The 14,642-nt window shown below is 58.3% G+C and overlaps 1 protein-coding gene and 1 long non-coding RNA gene across 2 annotated transcripts; one reads left to right on the forward strand and one right to left on the reverse strand.

Annotated features, from left to right (window-relative positions):
• Positions 1-939: 939 nt before the first annotated feature.
• LOC127545906 (uncharacterized) lies at positions 940-5,232 on the reverse strand. The gene is made up of 2 exons (XR_007949849.1): positions 2,484-5,232; positions 940-1,302 (listed from the first exon to the last, which is right to left on the reverse strand). It is a non-coding gene; the product is annotated as an uncharacterized LOC127545906 (long non-coding RNA).
• Positions 5,233-5,305: 73 nt separating this feature from the next.
• On the forward strand, positions 5,306-13,600 carry MMP11 (matrix metallopeptidase 11). Its single transcript, XM_051973415.1, has 8 exons — positions 5,306-5,511; positions 7,977-8,182; positions 8,651-8,794; positions 9,246-9,379; positions 9,571-9,851; positions 9,955-10,159; positions 12,050-12,307; positions 12,507-13,600. The coding sequence occupies exons 1-8, from the start codon at positions 5,398-5,400 to the stop codon at positions 12,650-12,652; spliced, it is 1,488 nt and encodes a 495-aa protein (XP_051829375.1). The 5' UTR covers positions 5,306-5,397; the 3' UTR covers positions 12,653-13,600.
• Positions 13,601-14,642: the final 1,042 nt, after the last annotated feature.

The raw sequence follows: 14,642 nt of genomic DNA on the forward strand, positions 1-14,642 counted from the left end.
ACGTGCACTCCCGACGCTGGGGCGACAGAAGAAGGCCCCTTTGGGGGCCGCTGCCCGCCAGCGGTTCTTGTTTTTCATCAGGTGGAGTTTATCGAAAGGTTTTTTCTTTCTTACAATTGGGAATTGGGAGGGAGAGAAGGTAGATTTTTGTCGATTGGAGAAATAATATTAACTTTAAAAATGAGTTTCAGTTGAATGCAAATTAGATAGTTGAGTGGCAGCTAGAAAACCTTTGGAGCAAGTTTCTCTTCTACCAGTCTCGTTTCCAAGGCGAACGAGGAATAGATTCAAGTTTATAAAGAATCAGAGCTGAATTTCCCAACAATAAATGGCGGAGGAACACGAATAGGCAGTTTGCTTTTTCTTTTTTGCTGAGGCATTTGAGGTTAAGTGACTTGCCCAGGGTCACACAGCTAGGCCGTGTTAAGTTTCTGAAGCCGGATTTGAACTCAGGTCCTGCCGACTTCAGGGCTGGTGCTCTATCTACGAATTGGCAGTTTTCTAAAGGGCAAAAACCAAGCTCGCTATCACTAGCTATGTGTAAAAAACTCTCCTGGAGAAATGAAAATTAAAGCAACTCTAAGGTTCTCGGGCCTGCCTCTCAAGATGGGCAAAGTCGACCAAAAGGGAAAATGACAGATGCTGGAGGAGCTGGGGGGGAAAGCACATTAACGTGTGCTTGACACATGAACTGATCCAGCTCTTCTGAAAACATGGAGACTCTACCCACCAAACTTTATAACCAAAGACACCAAAGGAAGAGCATGTTTGTGCACAAAAAAGTTTTACTCTGTCGTTTTTGTGGTGGGAAAAAATCGTGGAAACTCAGGGGGACGTCAGTGAGGGCTGGTCACTCGAGTTTATGGTCTGCCAAGGGTTATTATCGTGTATATAGAAGGCTAAAAGGAAGTTCCAGAGAGATAGGAGATCCACACACAGTGAAGCGAGCAGAAAAAGAACCACTTTGGGGACTTTATTTTCAAAATGCATGTAACGATAGTTTTCCACATTCATCCCTGCAAAACCTTGTGTTTTTCTCCCTCCCTTCCCCCCAGCCCCGTTCTCTTGAGTAATCCAATATAGGTTAAGCAGGTGCATTCAAGAAGAACTATTGATAAAATAAAAGCAACAGCGCAAAGACAAGTTGGAGACTGAAAAACCCGGATGGACGCAGACCCATTGTGATGGCGAAGGATTCACCAGAGGCAGCTCTTCAGCTGCTGATGGAGGCGGCAGAAGGCGACCTCCGCTTTTAGATTTTTGCCCATGTCTGACGGGGAATTGCTTTGTCTTTTTTTTTTCCTACGGTGGAGAGAGATGAGGAGAGAAAAAATGTTTAATTGAAGCCAAGGGAAGGCATAAAGAAAATATTAACGGGGAAGTGGGGGAGACCCGGGTGTGTGGGGGGGAAGTAGGGAAGGGAAGGAAGTAGGGAGGGAAGCAATAAATAAGGAGAGGATGAATATTAGGGAGAGAAGCGGGGAGATGAGGCTGGAGGTTGGGTAGGGAGGGAGAGGTGAGTGCTCCGGGCCCGGATGGGGGCTCCAGCGTTCAGAGCTCCTCCTCCATCCCGCGGCCTCCACGGTTTTTTTCTTTTTTCTTTTTAAAATTTTTAATAGCTTTTTATTCACAAGTTATATGCATGGGTAATTTGTCAGCATTGACAATTGCCAAACCTTTTGTTCCAATTTTTCCCCTCCTTCCCCCCACCCCCTCCCCTAGATGGCAGGATGACCAATACATGTTAAATATATTAGAGTATAAATTAAATACAAAATAAGTATACATGTCCAAACACAGTGGACCGCGTCTGTATGCCCACGGCCCTTCCCACTGGCGATGACCATCGAAACATGGGTTGTCCAGAGTCCTGCAGCTATTCCCTGCCTGCTTTCTACCAACCCCACGGGTGACTTAGCGGGGTCTCGGACACGTTAGAGATGATGTGCTCCCGGGCTGCCTCCAGCCATGTGGTGGCTCAGCACTGAATGGTGGTCCTTTTATCCCCCATCCCCACCCCAGGAGGACAATAGTGGAGAAAGGAGTCGTGCTCTTTAAAAAGAAGCAACCGCTTGCAGCCCATTCTGGAGAGCCCAGAGATTTCTGGGGCAATGAATGGAGCTGCCTGGCGGTGAGGGAAGGCTTGGCACCACAGAGCCAGCTACTACCAGAGGAGGAGCCCAAGCTGTTGGCTTGGCTTGCCAAAAGCCACGGACTCTCCAGGAAACAGTGTAAGAGAAACATAACTGTGGATAACGGCTTCAGGCTCTCATTGGTTTTCATTTTTGCTGAGGCAGTTGGGGTTCATGACTTGCCCAGGGTCACACAGCTAGGAAATAGTAAGTGTCTGAGGCTGGATTTGAACTTAGGTCCTCCCAACTTCAGGGCTGGTGCTCTAAACACTGTGCCATCTAGCTGCCCCTTCTCATTGGTTTTTATATCCGTCTCCCAGCAGATTGGAAGAATAAGATAAGCATTCCTACCTGTGTATTCTTTGTTGTTTCATTATCTTCAGTCCCGTCTGACTCTTTGAGACTTCTCTGCAGGGAATTGGCAAAGACACTGGAATGGTTTGCCATTTTCTTCTCTGGCTCGTTTTACAGATGAGGAAACTGAGGTAGACTCGATTAAGTGACTCACCCAGGGTCACACAGCTAGTATCTGAGGCTGGATCTGAACTTAGGTTCTCCTGACTCCAAGCCCAATGTCTACCCACTGTGCCGCTAAGCTGCCCTATTATATTCTGGGAGTATCCCAATCTTTAGCACTTCTGTATAGGAAATAAATGCCTGTCCTTCATACTCACATGATGCTGACATCACAGCGCACAGAGCACGAGCCTGCACGCACAAAGATCTGAGTTCAAATGTGGCCTCAGACACTTCTAGCTTTGGGAACCTGAGGCAAGTCAGTCGGCCTCATCCAAACTGGCGCTGGAATGGCACCCACCTCCCGGGGTTGCAAGGATTGAGGGAAATCCCCTCTGAAGCGCTTTGTGGACCTTCGGGGAGTCTGCAGACGTGTGCTGTTCTTAGCAAAGACCCTCGAATTTCTTTTTGCGAAGATCTGGAGAAGTTTTGGATAACTCGTCCCCAGGGGTGGGATTGGGGCCCTGGAGCCCAGGGGCACAGAGCAGGACGGAGGGGTGCCCCGGCCCAGCCTCCTGGGCCACCTTTGCGGGTCTGCGGAGAGGAAGCGGCAGCCTCTTCTGCACATTTCTCCAATTACGACTGGTCTTCTGGAGAGCGTACCCTTTGGGAGTATTCTGTCACAAACTGCTCCTCTCCTCTAGCCCATTCCCTGGAGACGGCTCCCGTGGCTGGGCAGCCGGGACTCTTGAGCTACAACAGAGGCCAGAATGCCGGGAATCCACAGAACGACGGAGTCCGTGTGGGCCCAGGTCAGCAGAGAGAGCCGGCGAGAGTGATCTGCCGAGAGCGATCTGCCACCGTGAGGGATGCCCGCGAGGAAACTAAAGAGCCAGGGCTGGAAGACTAAGCCTATGCGGATGACCACCCTCCTCTGATGGGTGAGGAACTTGCCCAGGGTCACACAGTGAGTCACTGGCAGAACCAGCGTGCTTCACCTCAATGCCTCCCGAGGAGACAGGCCGGTGACGTGGCAAGATGGGCCCTCCATCTTGGAGGGAGGGGTCCTTCCTTCGGCTCATCAGTTTGGGGGGTGGGCACCAGCACCAGACCTTGGGGAGAGGCTCTGCAGGACAACTTGACCTGGAATCCTAGGGAGGGAGAGACAGGCCTCAAAGACCTGGAGGGCTGGCCACCTGTAGCAGTGGAAAGCCTGTGTCCACATGAAGGAGCTGGAGACAATGGGTGCACCTTTGAGAGCTACAGAAACCGGACTGAGATGCTTCTTCTTACTTTGGGCACTCATGTGACTTATCCCTTGTTTATGTGGAGCATAAGTTGGGAAGTCCGCCAGCAGCAGCCAGAGGAGGCCAGAGGCGGGAGAAGGGTCTGAAGGCGAGTGGGGGCAGTCAGAGATCAGAGGCAGAGGGCACCAGGCAGAGGGAGAAGTCAGAGGCCAGAGGGGACCCTAAGAAACAGGTCAGAGGAGGGTTATCCGAGAATTCAGGCCCAAGGAGGAGAAAAGAGGCCGGAGGAAGCCAGGAGAATCCCAGCTGAAGAGCAGAAATATAGGAAGGGCCAGAGGCCGCAGGAGATTGGACCAGATGGCCGGAGGCCAAGGAATGGAGCTCCGAGGCTGGAGGACAACAGGAGAGTCTGGGAGCGTGACTCAGAGGAGGCAGGCGCGCAGGGGGCGGCTTGGGATCCCAGCCAGCCCCACACTGGGGGCTTCCTGTGGTCTAGTTCTGGGCCCAGCTCCCTGTTTGTGTGTGTGTGTGTGTGTGTGTGTGTGTGTGTGTGTGACAGTAACAGATGGAGACAGAGACAGAGAGTCAAAGCTAGAGACAGAGACAGAGATGGAAAGAGACAAAGACAGAGACAGAGACTGAGAGAAAAAGACAAAGACACAGAGATAAAGACAGAGACAGAGAGTCAAAGCTAGAGACAGAGACAGAGATGGAAAGAGACAAAGACAGAGACAGAGACTGAGAGAAAAAGACAAAGACACAGAGATAAAGACAGAGACAGAGAGTCAAAGATAGAGACAGAGACAGAGATGGAAAGAGACAAAGACAGAGACAAAGATGGAGACAGAGACTGAGAGAAAAAGACAAAGACAGACAGAGATAAAGACAGAGACAGAGAGACAAAGACAGAAACAGAGACAAACATCAGCTGGTGTCCGGGCTGGCCAGGTTAGACCGGTCACAAATGGCCCCCCATCCTCTGTGGCCATATGAAGCTTCCTGTTTGGAGAGTGTCCAGCTCCCCCTGGGCCAGGACCAGCTGATTCCCCCCTGGATGTCTACTGCTGGGTCCTAGGGTCCCAGCCCCAGCCCTTTCCCCTACCCCCTGCCTCTGACCCCCTGCTCCTCCACACACCTAGCCCCCCTCCAGCTGTGCCCCCCCCAGGCACTGCGGGCCCACCCTTGGGGGGATGTCTATTATGGAGCAGGGCGGGAGCAGGGCGGGAGCAGGGCACCTTCCAGATGTGGGGGGAGGGCAGAGGCAGGCTGCCCCATGGCTCCCCCCTCCTTACTCAGAGGGGGGTAGGGAGAGAGGGAGAGAGAACAAAAGGCAGGCTGGGTGCTGGTGGAGGGGGGCAGGGCCGGGCCCGGATCGGGGAGGCGGGGAGGGGGGGCAGAGCCCGGGGAGAGGGGGGCAGGGAGGGGAGGGAGGGGGAGGGGAAGACTCCCGGCCCTCGGCCGGCTGGGGGGAGGGGGGAGGGGCGGGCCGGGCTGAGCCTATAAAGGGCCGCAGTCAGCCGGGCTCCGGGCCCGCCCCGCAGGCCCCTGGCGCCCGCCCCGGGATGGCCCCAGCCCCGGCCCGCAGTCGCTGCCCGCTCCGGCTCCCTGGAGCCCTCATCCTGCTCCCGCTGCTGCTCTCGTACCCGGTCCTGGCCCGGCCAGCCCCGCCGCCGCCCGTGAGTCTGAGGCCGGCCCCCTTCCTCCCCCCACCCCCCGCAGCCCCCACCCAGCCAGGGGGAGGAAGCTGGGGGGTGGGAGGTCCTCGCTTTGGGGGGTGGGCAGCCTCCGCGGGGCCGCCCCGCGCTGCGCCGGGCTGGCAGCCCCGTGCCCTTGTGGATGTCCCGGAGGCCCTGCCCAGGTCTGGCCCGGCCCCCTGCTCCTCCCCCCTCTTCCCTCTCCTCCTTCGGCCCCCTCCGAGTCCTCCCGCTCTCCACTTTCCCCTCCCTCCTCTCCGCTTGTGCCCAGGTGCCCTTGTCCCTCAGCGCCCCTCCCCCCTCCGGGGGCTCCTAGGGAGCAGGAAGGGGCGGAGGGGAGGAGCCGTGGGGCTCCCTTTGCCACTCCCCCTAGGGGGCCGGCACCCCGCTGGCGCTTCTGCTTCCTCCGCTTCTCCTCGTGCTGGGGCCTCCACGGCGGAGACTGCGGGGGAGCCCAGGAGTGTCAGTGGGAGGAGGCCAGCGGGTGTCTTTCTCACTCAACAATTAGCTCCGAGCCCCCACCCAGCTTTTTACAGAGGAGTGTTTTGGAAACTGGAGAAACTTCTTTCCCTTAAAGTATGCAGTTATTCTCTCTGTCCACACACACTCACTCACCCACCCACACACACACCCACCCACCCACACACACACTCTCACACACAGACACAATCACACACACACACTCTCTCACACACAATCACACACTCACCCACACTTACATACAGACACAATCACACACACAATCACACAACACACTCATACATACACACTCACACACAGACACAATCACACACACACTCACACACTCTCACACAGACATAATCACACTCACCCACGCACCCACACTCTTACACACAGACACAATCACACACACACACACTCACACAGACATAATCACACACTCACTCACGTACCCACACACTTACATACAGACACAATCACACACACACAATCACACAACACACTCATACATACACACTCACACACAGACACAATCACACACACACTCACACACTCTCACACAGACATAATCACACTCACCCACGCACCCACACTCTTACACACAGACACAATCACACACACACAGACACAATCACACACACACAATCACACAACACACTCATACATACACACTCACACACAGACACAATCACACACACACTCTCACACAGACATAATCACACACTCACCCACGCACCCACACTCTTACACACAGACACAATCACACACACACACTCTCACACAGACATAATCACACACTCACTCACGTACCCACACTCTTACACACAGACACAATCACACACACACAGACACAATCACACACACACACTCACCCACAGACACAATCACACACACACAATCACACAACACATTCATACATACACACTCACACACAGACACAATCACACACACACTCACACACACTCTCACACAGACATAATCACACTCACCCACGCACCCACACTCTTACACACAGACACAATCACACACAGACACAATCACACACACACTCACACACAGACACAATCACACACACACTCACACACTCTCACACAGACATAATCACACTCACCCACGCACCCACACTCTTACACACAGACACAATCACACACACAGACACAATCACACATACACACACTCACACACAGACACAATCACACACACTCACACACATATGTGTCTTCTAGGTTTAAATGAACCATTAAAGATGCTGATGCTACAATTTATTAACAAAGTAACGAGTAGTGAAAAAAAGAAGGAAACGGTGGCTTACAATGTTTCCGCTGCGAAAAGGTCCCTGGAGGAAACTCCCCTGACCTGCCCCAGCTGCTCCTCCCCGCTTTGGAAAAGTCTCCCAAGACTTTCAGGGCTTCTCTTGCCATCTTGGCCCCGCTTCCTCTCTTTTTGTCTGTCTGTCTTTGTCTCTATCTTTTTGTCTCTGAATCTGTCTATCTCTCTCTGTGTCTTTCTCTCTGTCTCTGTGTCTTTCTCTCTCTCTCTGTGTCTTTCTCTCTGTCTCTATTCTTTGCTCCATCTTTTTCGTGGTAACGCGCTAGGGCGCGAAGTAGACTAGAAACAAATACATTCTCCCAAGCCCCGCCCCCCGCGCTTTTTGGTGACCCCCCCCCCAACGTCTCAAAATACTTTTTAATGCTAACGCCTCTCCGAGGGGGAGGAGTGTGGGGGGGGAACCTGAAAGCCTCCGTATCCGGCCCTGTCCTGGGCGCTGCCGGAGGGGCAGCTCCTCGAGGGCGGGCCCTGTGATGCGAGTCCCGCCCACAGCAGGAGGTGAACCATCTGTCCGCCCGAGCAGAAGCTAGGAGGGTTGGGGGCGGGGCCCGCTGCCAGTCGGGGATGGGGCCGGGATCCAGCTGGGTATGGGGGGTGGGGGCTCGACCGCTGAGGCATGGGGGGGGCACTCTGAGGCTTCTCGGCTCCCCGTGCAGGACTCGGCCCTCAGGGAGGATGGACGCCAGCTCGAGGCTGTTCCCGAGGCTGCGGCCTCCGAGCCGGAGGTCCCCCGGCGGGCCCCGGCTCAGGGCCGCCCCCGCTGCGGGGTACCCGACCTGCCCCCCGGATTACGCCTCCAGACCCGGCAAAAACGCTTCGTGCTGTCGGGGGGGCGCTGGGAGAAGGTCCACCTCACCTATAGGTAGGAGGCCTGCTCTCCGCGGGGCCGGGGGCGGGGCGGGCGCGGGGCCCTGGGACCTCTGCACCTGCAGCTCCTTTAGATGAAGCTGCTCGGGGAGGGGCGAGGCCGATCTCACCTTCCAGGGTGGGGGGCGAGGAGGAGAGGGAGGAGGGGGCCCAACCTGGCTGGCTGCCGTGCTCCCTCCCCAATTTTCCTGTAAGGGACAGAGGCAGGGCTGGAGGCGGCCAGGCCTGGAGTCCTAAAGCGCTGAGTTCAAATCCAGCCTGGGACACTGTCTAGGTGAATGGCCCTAGCTAGCCAAGTCCACTAATCTCCACCTGCCCCAGTTTCCTCGGCCACAGTAACAGCCCAGGCAGAGAGGCTGAAATACAGTTGGTACTTAATAGGCGCTCTCTCCCTCCTTCCTCCCCCACCCTGTGGGCTCTGGGGCTCTGACTCCTGCCCCACGTTTCCTCCCACGGGGTCCAGAATCCTGCGCTTCCCCTGGCAGCTGCTCAAGGAGCAGGTGCGGCAGATGATGGCCGAGGCCTTGGGGGTGTGGAGCAGCGTGACCCCGCTCACCTTCACCGAGGTGCGGGAGGGCAGGGCCGACATCATGATCGACTTCACCAGGTAGGCGCGGGACCCTCGGTGTGAGGCCCCTGGCCCTGCCCCCACTCTTCCCTGGCCCTGCCCCGACCCTTCCCCGGCCCTGCCCTTGGCCTTAGCCTTGGCCGCTTCCATGCCATTCCAAAGTTCCGGTGGGTTGCTGAGCATCCCAAAGTCCTTTTCTGGAAATCAGGAGCAGGACGCCCGGTCCCGGTGGCCGTCGGGGTTCTCGTGGGGCGCCCTGGTACGGCACAGGGAGGCAAGTCCACGTGGCCGAGTCTGCTCAGGGTGATGTGTGGAAGGAGCAGAGGAGGGCACGGCAACTTTCCCAGGTGCTGGAGCCCTGCCCAGGGTCACAGCCCCCGGTGAAATAGTCCTGGGGAGGGGGGGTTCCCAGTGTGCAGAAATTCGATCTCTGTGCTGAGCTGGGGTGGGGAGGCGCTAAGCCTCGCCTGCTGACCTCTGCCCTCCCCAGGTACAGGCATGGGGACAACCTCCCTTTCGACGGCCCCGGGGGCATATTGGCCCACGCCTTCTTCCCCAAGACCCACCGTGAGGGTGACGTGCACTTTGACTATGATGAGACCTGGACCATTGGGAACAATTTGGGTAGGAGAGCCTGGGACTGGGGAACTGAGGCAGGCTGGGAGAAGGGAGTCACGATGGTGTGGGCCTGGGGAACTGAGGCAGGCTGGATGGTGGGTGGGCCGGGGGAACTGAGGCAAGGCAGATGGCTGGCGACCCTGTGTGGGGATCCCGGCCAGGGGCTCCGGACCTTGAGTTCCCGTGCCCACCCCCAGGCACAGACTTGCTCCAGGTGGCAGCCCACGAGTTCGGCCATGTTCTGGGCCTCCAGCACTCGACTGAAGCCAAAGCCCTGATGTCCCCCTTCTACACTTTCCGCTATCCTCTGAGCCTGAGCCCTGACGACCGGCGGGGAATCCAGCACCTGTATGGACGGCGGCTCATGCCCCGGCCCGGCCCAGAGACCCCTCCAGCCCCGGGCCCCGCCGGGCCCCGCTCCCGAGCGCCTCCCACGCCCTGGCCGGGCGACACGGACACCAATGAGATCTCCTTGGAGGTGAGTCCGAGGGGCCGCCCACCCCGCTCCCCGCCCACCTGCTCCCTCTCCCCAGGGCCTCCCGCCTCCAGCTGCCTCACTGCCCCCCCCTCCTCCCGTGTAGCCGGACGCCTGTGACACGGACTTCGATGCCGCGGCCACCATCCGGGGGGAGCTCTTCTTCTTCAAGTCGGGCTTCGTCTGGAGGCTGAGAGAGGGCCGGCTCCAGCCCGGCTACCCGGCGCTGGCTTCCCGCCACTGGCAAGGTCTGCCCGCCGGCCTCGATGCCGCCTTTGAGGATCCAGAGGGCAACATCTGGTTTTTCCAGGGTGAGCCGCAGGGCAGGGGTTGGGCCTGGGGGAGGGGAGCCCCATGGTCAGAAACCTTCCCATGGAAGTTCCCAGGGAGACGGGGGGGGCACCCATGGGAGGGCTGGGAGAGGGACAATGAGGAAGAGCCAGGGAGACTGGAGACAGAGAGAGGAGGAAATGCCCAGGGGTCCCAAGGGGGGAGGCACCCAGTGGCAGAGCCTCCACGGACCCTGGAGTCAGGAAAACCTGGAACCAGGTCCTAAGATGTGACCCCTCACATCTGGGCCTCAGTGGTCTCAAATGGAAAATGGGACCAATAACACGGCCCACCTGCTGGGTTGTGAGGATCAGATGAGGTGATGACTGTAAAAAAGCACTTAGCACAGGGCCAGAGTAAGCGCTTAATAAATGCTTGTTCCTCTTTCCCTGCCTCTCTCCTCCTTTTCTTCCTCTCTCCCTCCTTCCCTCTTCCTTCTTGTTCTTCTTTCCTCCCTCCCTCCTTCCTCCATCACTCCTTCCCCCTTCTTTTTTTTCCTTCCTTCTTCCTTCTTTTCTCCCTTTTCCCCATTCTTTCTTCTTCCTTCCCCCTTTTTTTCCCATTCTCCCTCCTTCCTTCCTCCATCACTCCTTCCCCCTTCTTTTTTCTTCCTTCCTTCCTCCTTCCTTCCTCCATCACTCCTTCCCCCTTCTTTTTTCTTCCTTCCTTCCTTTCTCCTTTTTCCCATTCTCCCTTCCTCTCTCCCTCCCTCCTTCCTCCCTTCACTCCCTTTCTCCTTCCTCCCTTCCCTCCCTCTCTCCCTCCCTCCTTCCTCCCTCCCTCCCTCCTTCCTCCCTTCCCTCCCTCCCTCCCTTCTTCCTTGCTTCCTGCCTTCCCCCCCTCCCTTCCCCCCAGCACATAGTCGCTGCATCCTTTGGGGGTGGGGCCAGGTAGCTCCAGCTGGGAGAGTCTCAGAGCAGAGGGTCCCTCTCTTGTTGTCTGGGGCCGGGGGAGGTGCTCTCTTTGTCCTCCTCTGGCAGGGAGAGCCCTGGTTCCTGCTCCCAGCATCCCTCCCTGTCTCCCCCTTCAAGCTTTCACTCCCCAGGTCCCCCCGTCTCCCTTTGGAGACTCTCATTAACGAAGGGCCTTCGGCCGTGGGTCCGCCTCGGTTGGTCGCCCCTCAGTTAAGCGCCCGCTACGTTCCGGGCTCTGCGCTACGGAGGCCAGGCCGGTTCCTCCCTCTAGGACTTCCAGTTCAGGGGGAGACAAGCGTACAAATCTTCAGGAAGCCAGGAGTGAACACGGGGAAGGCCTGGGACATCGGAGGGCTTCCGGGGGGCTCCTTGGAGGCGGTGGGATTGGAGCTAGAACTTCCAGGAGCCTGGGAGGCGGGAGAACAGTCCTGGCCAGGGAAAGGCCTGGAGGGGAGACAAGGGGCTTGTTCCGGGCCCAGCTGGGGCAGGGGGAACGCTGGATGGCAGAGCCCAGTGTGGGCTGGGGGAAGATGGAGACCCCTAGATGGAGGGGAGAGAGGGGAGGGGGAGAGCCAGGATGGGAATGGCCCGAACAAGAGGAAGAGAAGATCAGGGCCCCCCGGGGTCAGAGGGCGCAGAGAGGGCGCGTTGAGAAGAGCCCATTGGAGCGGCCGGAGAGGTCGCAGATGACGCGAAGCAGTTCACATTTTGGATGGAAATGAGAGGCGGTGAGGGGCGAGTCCTGGACCAAGAGAGTGGGAAGGGGGAGATCAGGGACAGCCAGGCCCCCAGGAGCCCTCGGCCACCCCTGAGCGCCCATCAGGGGCCCCTCCTCGGTCGGCTCAAAGGCGGCAGCTGGCGCGCTCCCATGGCCCAGGGCTCTGGGGGAGGGTGACTCGGGCCATCCCGCCCCGGGGGGAGGTCTCCCAGCAGCCCCCTCTCCCGTTTGTCCGCCAGGCTCTCAGTACTGGGTGTATGCCGGGGAGCAGCCCCTGCTGGGCCCCGCGCCGCTCTCCGACCTGGGGCTGGCGAGCCGGGCCGTCCAGGCGGCGCTGGTCTGGGGGACGGGGAGGAGCAAGATCTACTTCTTCCACGGGGGCAGCTACTGGCGTTTCCGGACCAGCACGCGGCGCGTCGACGGCCCCTCCCCGCGGAGGACCACTGACTGGCGGGGCGTTCCCGCCGAGATCAGCGCCGCCTTCCAGGACAGTCACGGTGGGTGGAGGAGGCTGGATTGGGCCAGGTCCCACAGGCTGGGAAGCTGAGCTGGGGGACTGTTGGGGGGCCCTCCCCCCTGACCGCTGCCCCTCCCGACCCTCCCCCTGACCGCTGTCCTCCCTTCCCTCTGACCCTCCCCCCTGACCACTGCCCCTCCTGACCCTCCCCCCTGACCGCTGCCCCTCCCTCCCCCCAGGCTATGCTTACTTCCTCCACGGTGGCCAGTACTGGAAGTTTGACCCAGTGAAGGTGAGAGTCCTGGAGGGCTTCCCACGCCCCATTGGCCAGGACTTCTTTGGCTGCTCGGGACCGGCTCCCCCCCCTTCCAACGCCTTCCGCTGAGCCCGGCCGCCGCCCGCTGGCCTGGGCTGACCCCTGTGGGGCTGGTCTCCCACGGGTGAGCCCGAGCAGGCGGCACTATTTATTGGGGCGGGAAGATGAAGGCCCCGGGTGGCCGGGCTGGCTCAGCGGCGGTGGGGCTTCCATCAGGCCTCGGGGGCCCGGGCGCGGAGGCAGAGACTCGAGGCCATGCTGGTTGTGGCCCGCGCTGCCCGCCCTGCCCGCCATTGTCCGCAATGGCTCTCCATCGGCCCCTGGAGACTCCACCCCTGAGAGCTGCCCCCCAGACTGGCTTCTGTTCTGGAGGACGTCATGGGGGGCCAGGGGGGGCGGCTTCCCCTTCTCGAGTCCTTGTGCCTTTGCTCTCCTGCGGAGCTACTCCTTTCTTCCCTCCATCCCCGGCCTCGCCCCCCGAAGTCTCCCCTGCAAAGGGCACGCTCCTCCCAAGCTGTGGATCCTGGTCCAGGCAGGGCGGCTCATGATCTCTGGGCTGGGGCTCTCGCCTAGAGACCCCCCTGCTTCCCGCAGCCCCCAGGCCCTTCTCGGGGTGTTGTCTCCGGAAGCTCAGGTCAGGGCCCGGGGCATCGCCTTGGACGGGTGCACTCAGGTTCCTGCCCGTACCCCCTCCCCCCAACAGGACCACGGTTCTTTGTGGCCTGGCCCCTGACCTCCAGTGGGCAGCTGCAGTGGAGAGCAGGGCCCCTCCCCCCCAGGGGCCCAGAGGGGCCAGCCGGGACTGACGTCAGGGGACCTGACTCTGCCCCCCTCCCCGAGCTGTCGGTGCATCCAGAGGCCCCCTCCCTCCGGCCGGCTGCCGTGCCCTGTCCTCACCAGCTGGGGGCAGCTCCCCCTTAGGCCAGCTGCCGGGCCCTGCCCTCCCCCCACTACATAGCGCACTTTTGTACCAGTGGGCCGTCCGTTTGACAATTAAACGCGGCCTGTTTTCTATCAGACCTGTCCCGCCTCCTTCTTGGACGTGCCCTGGGCTTCCCTTCTGGGCTCTTCGGGGCCCTTCTTGATGCCCCAGGACACAAGGGCTTGCCCACAGTTGCCCAATCAGTGCCAGTTCTAGGGGGTGGAACTTGAACCCGGCTCCCTTCGGATATCGGGAAAGGCGGATCAAGCCTCGGACCCTGACTTAGCTGGTGCTCGTGTTCTCCACGGGTGCAAGCCCAGGGTCCTTCCAATGCACCGGCCACTTTCCCTGCCCACTCCTGACTGTGGTGGAGCCAGTCCCTTGGGTTTCCTCCTCTTTCAAAGGGGGCCAATTTCAGTCCCTCCCTCCAAGGGTCGGTGGGACGATGTAAAGGAGGTCTGGCCCAGGGTGGGGCGCAGAACCCCTGCAGACTTGGGTGCTCTTGTCGCCCTTCCTGCTCCCCCCATTGCCATCTGCCCTTCTGGGCATTCTCCCTTGCCGGCCTCTCCCAGGTGGCTTCTATTTCCTCACGGAAGCCCAGCCTCCCTCTGGGATTATCCCTCAAACTGCAGCTGAATCTTCGGCTTGGTCCCCGGAGAAGTGTCAGCACTCTTGGGGTCATCCCCAGGCCCACATCACTGTGATTCCCATCCATACTCAGCCAGTGAATTTAATTCACTCTCAGCAGAGCGTTTTACTGTAATTTTATAGTAAGAACAGTTATTTAATTTTTAAAAAATTAAAGCCTTTTTTTTTTTTTTTTTTTTTTTTTTTGCTGAGGCAATTGGAGTTAAGTGACTTGCTCAGGGTCACTCAGCTAGGAAGTTTAAGTGTCTGAGGCCAGATTTGAACTCAAGTCCTCCTAATTTCAGGGCTGGTGCCCTATCCACAAGCTTTTTATTTTCAAAACATGTGCAAGGATAATTTTTCCCCAGTGACCCTTGCAAAAACCTGTGTTCCAATCCCCCACTTTCTCCACCCCCTCCCCTAAAAGGCAAGTCATCCAATTTATGTTAAACACGGTAAAAAAAATACATAAATCCAATTATGTTGCTGTACAAGAAAAATTAAACGGGG

This window comes from Antechinus flavipes, chromosome 1 (genome assembly GCF_016432865.1).
Source record: "Antechinus flavipes isolate AdamAnt ecotype Samford, QLD, Australia chromosome 1, AdamAnt_v2, whole genome shotgun sequence".
Classification (NCBI taxonomy): Eukaryota; Metazoa; Chordata; class Mammalia; order Dasyuromorphia; family Dasyuridae; genus Antechinus; species Antechinus flavipes.

Excerpts from the sequence above, each read along its gene's own strand:
- MMP11 (XM_051973415.1), top strand. The coding sequence starts at position 5,398 with ATGGCCCCAGCCCCGGCCCGCAGTCGCTGCCCGCTCCGGCTCCCTGGA. Across the intron at positions 9,380-9,570 it reads GACCATTGGGAACAATTTGG|GCACAGACTTGCTCCAGGTG; the intron begins GTAGGAGAGCCT and ends GCCCACCCCCAG. Across the intron at positions 9,852-9,954 it reads CCAATGAGATCTCCTTGGAG|CCGGACGCCTGTGACACGGA; the intron begins GTGAGTCCGAGG and ends CCTCCCGTGTAG.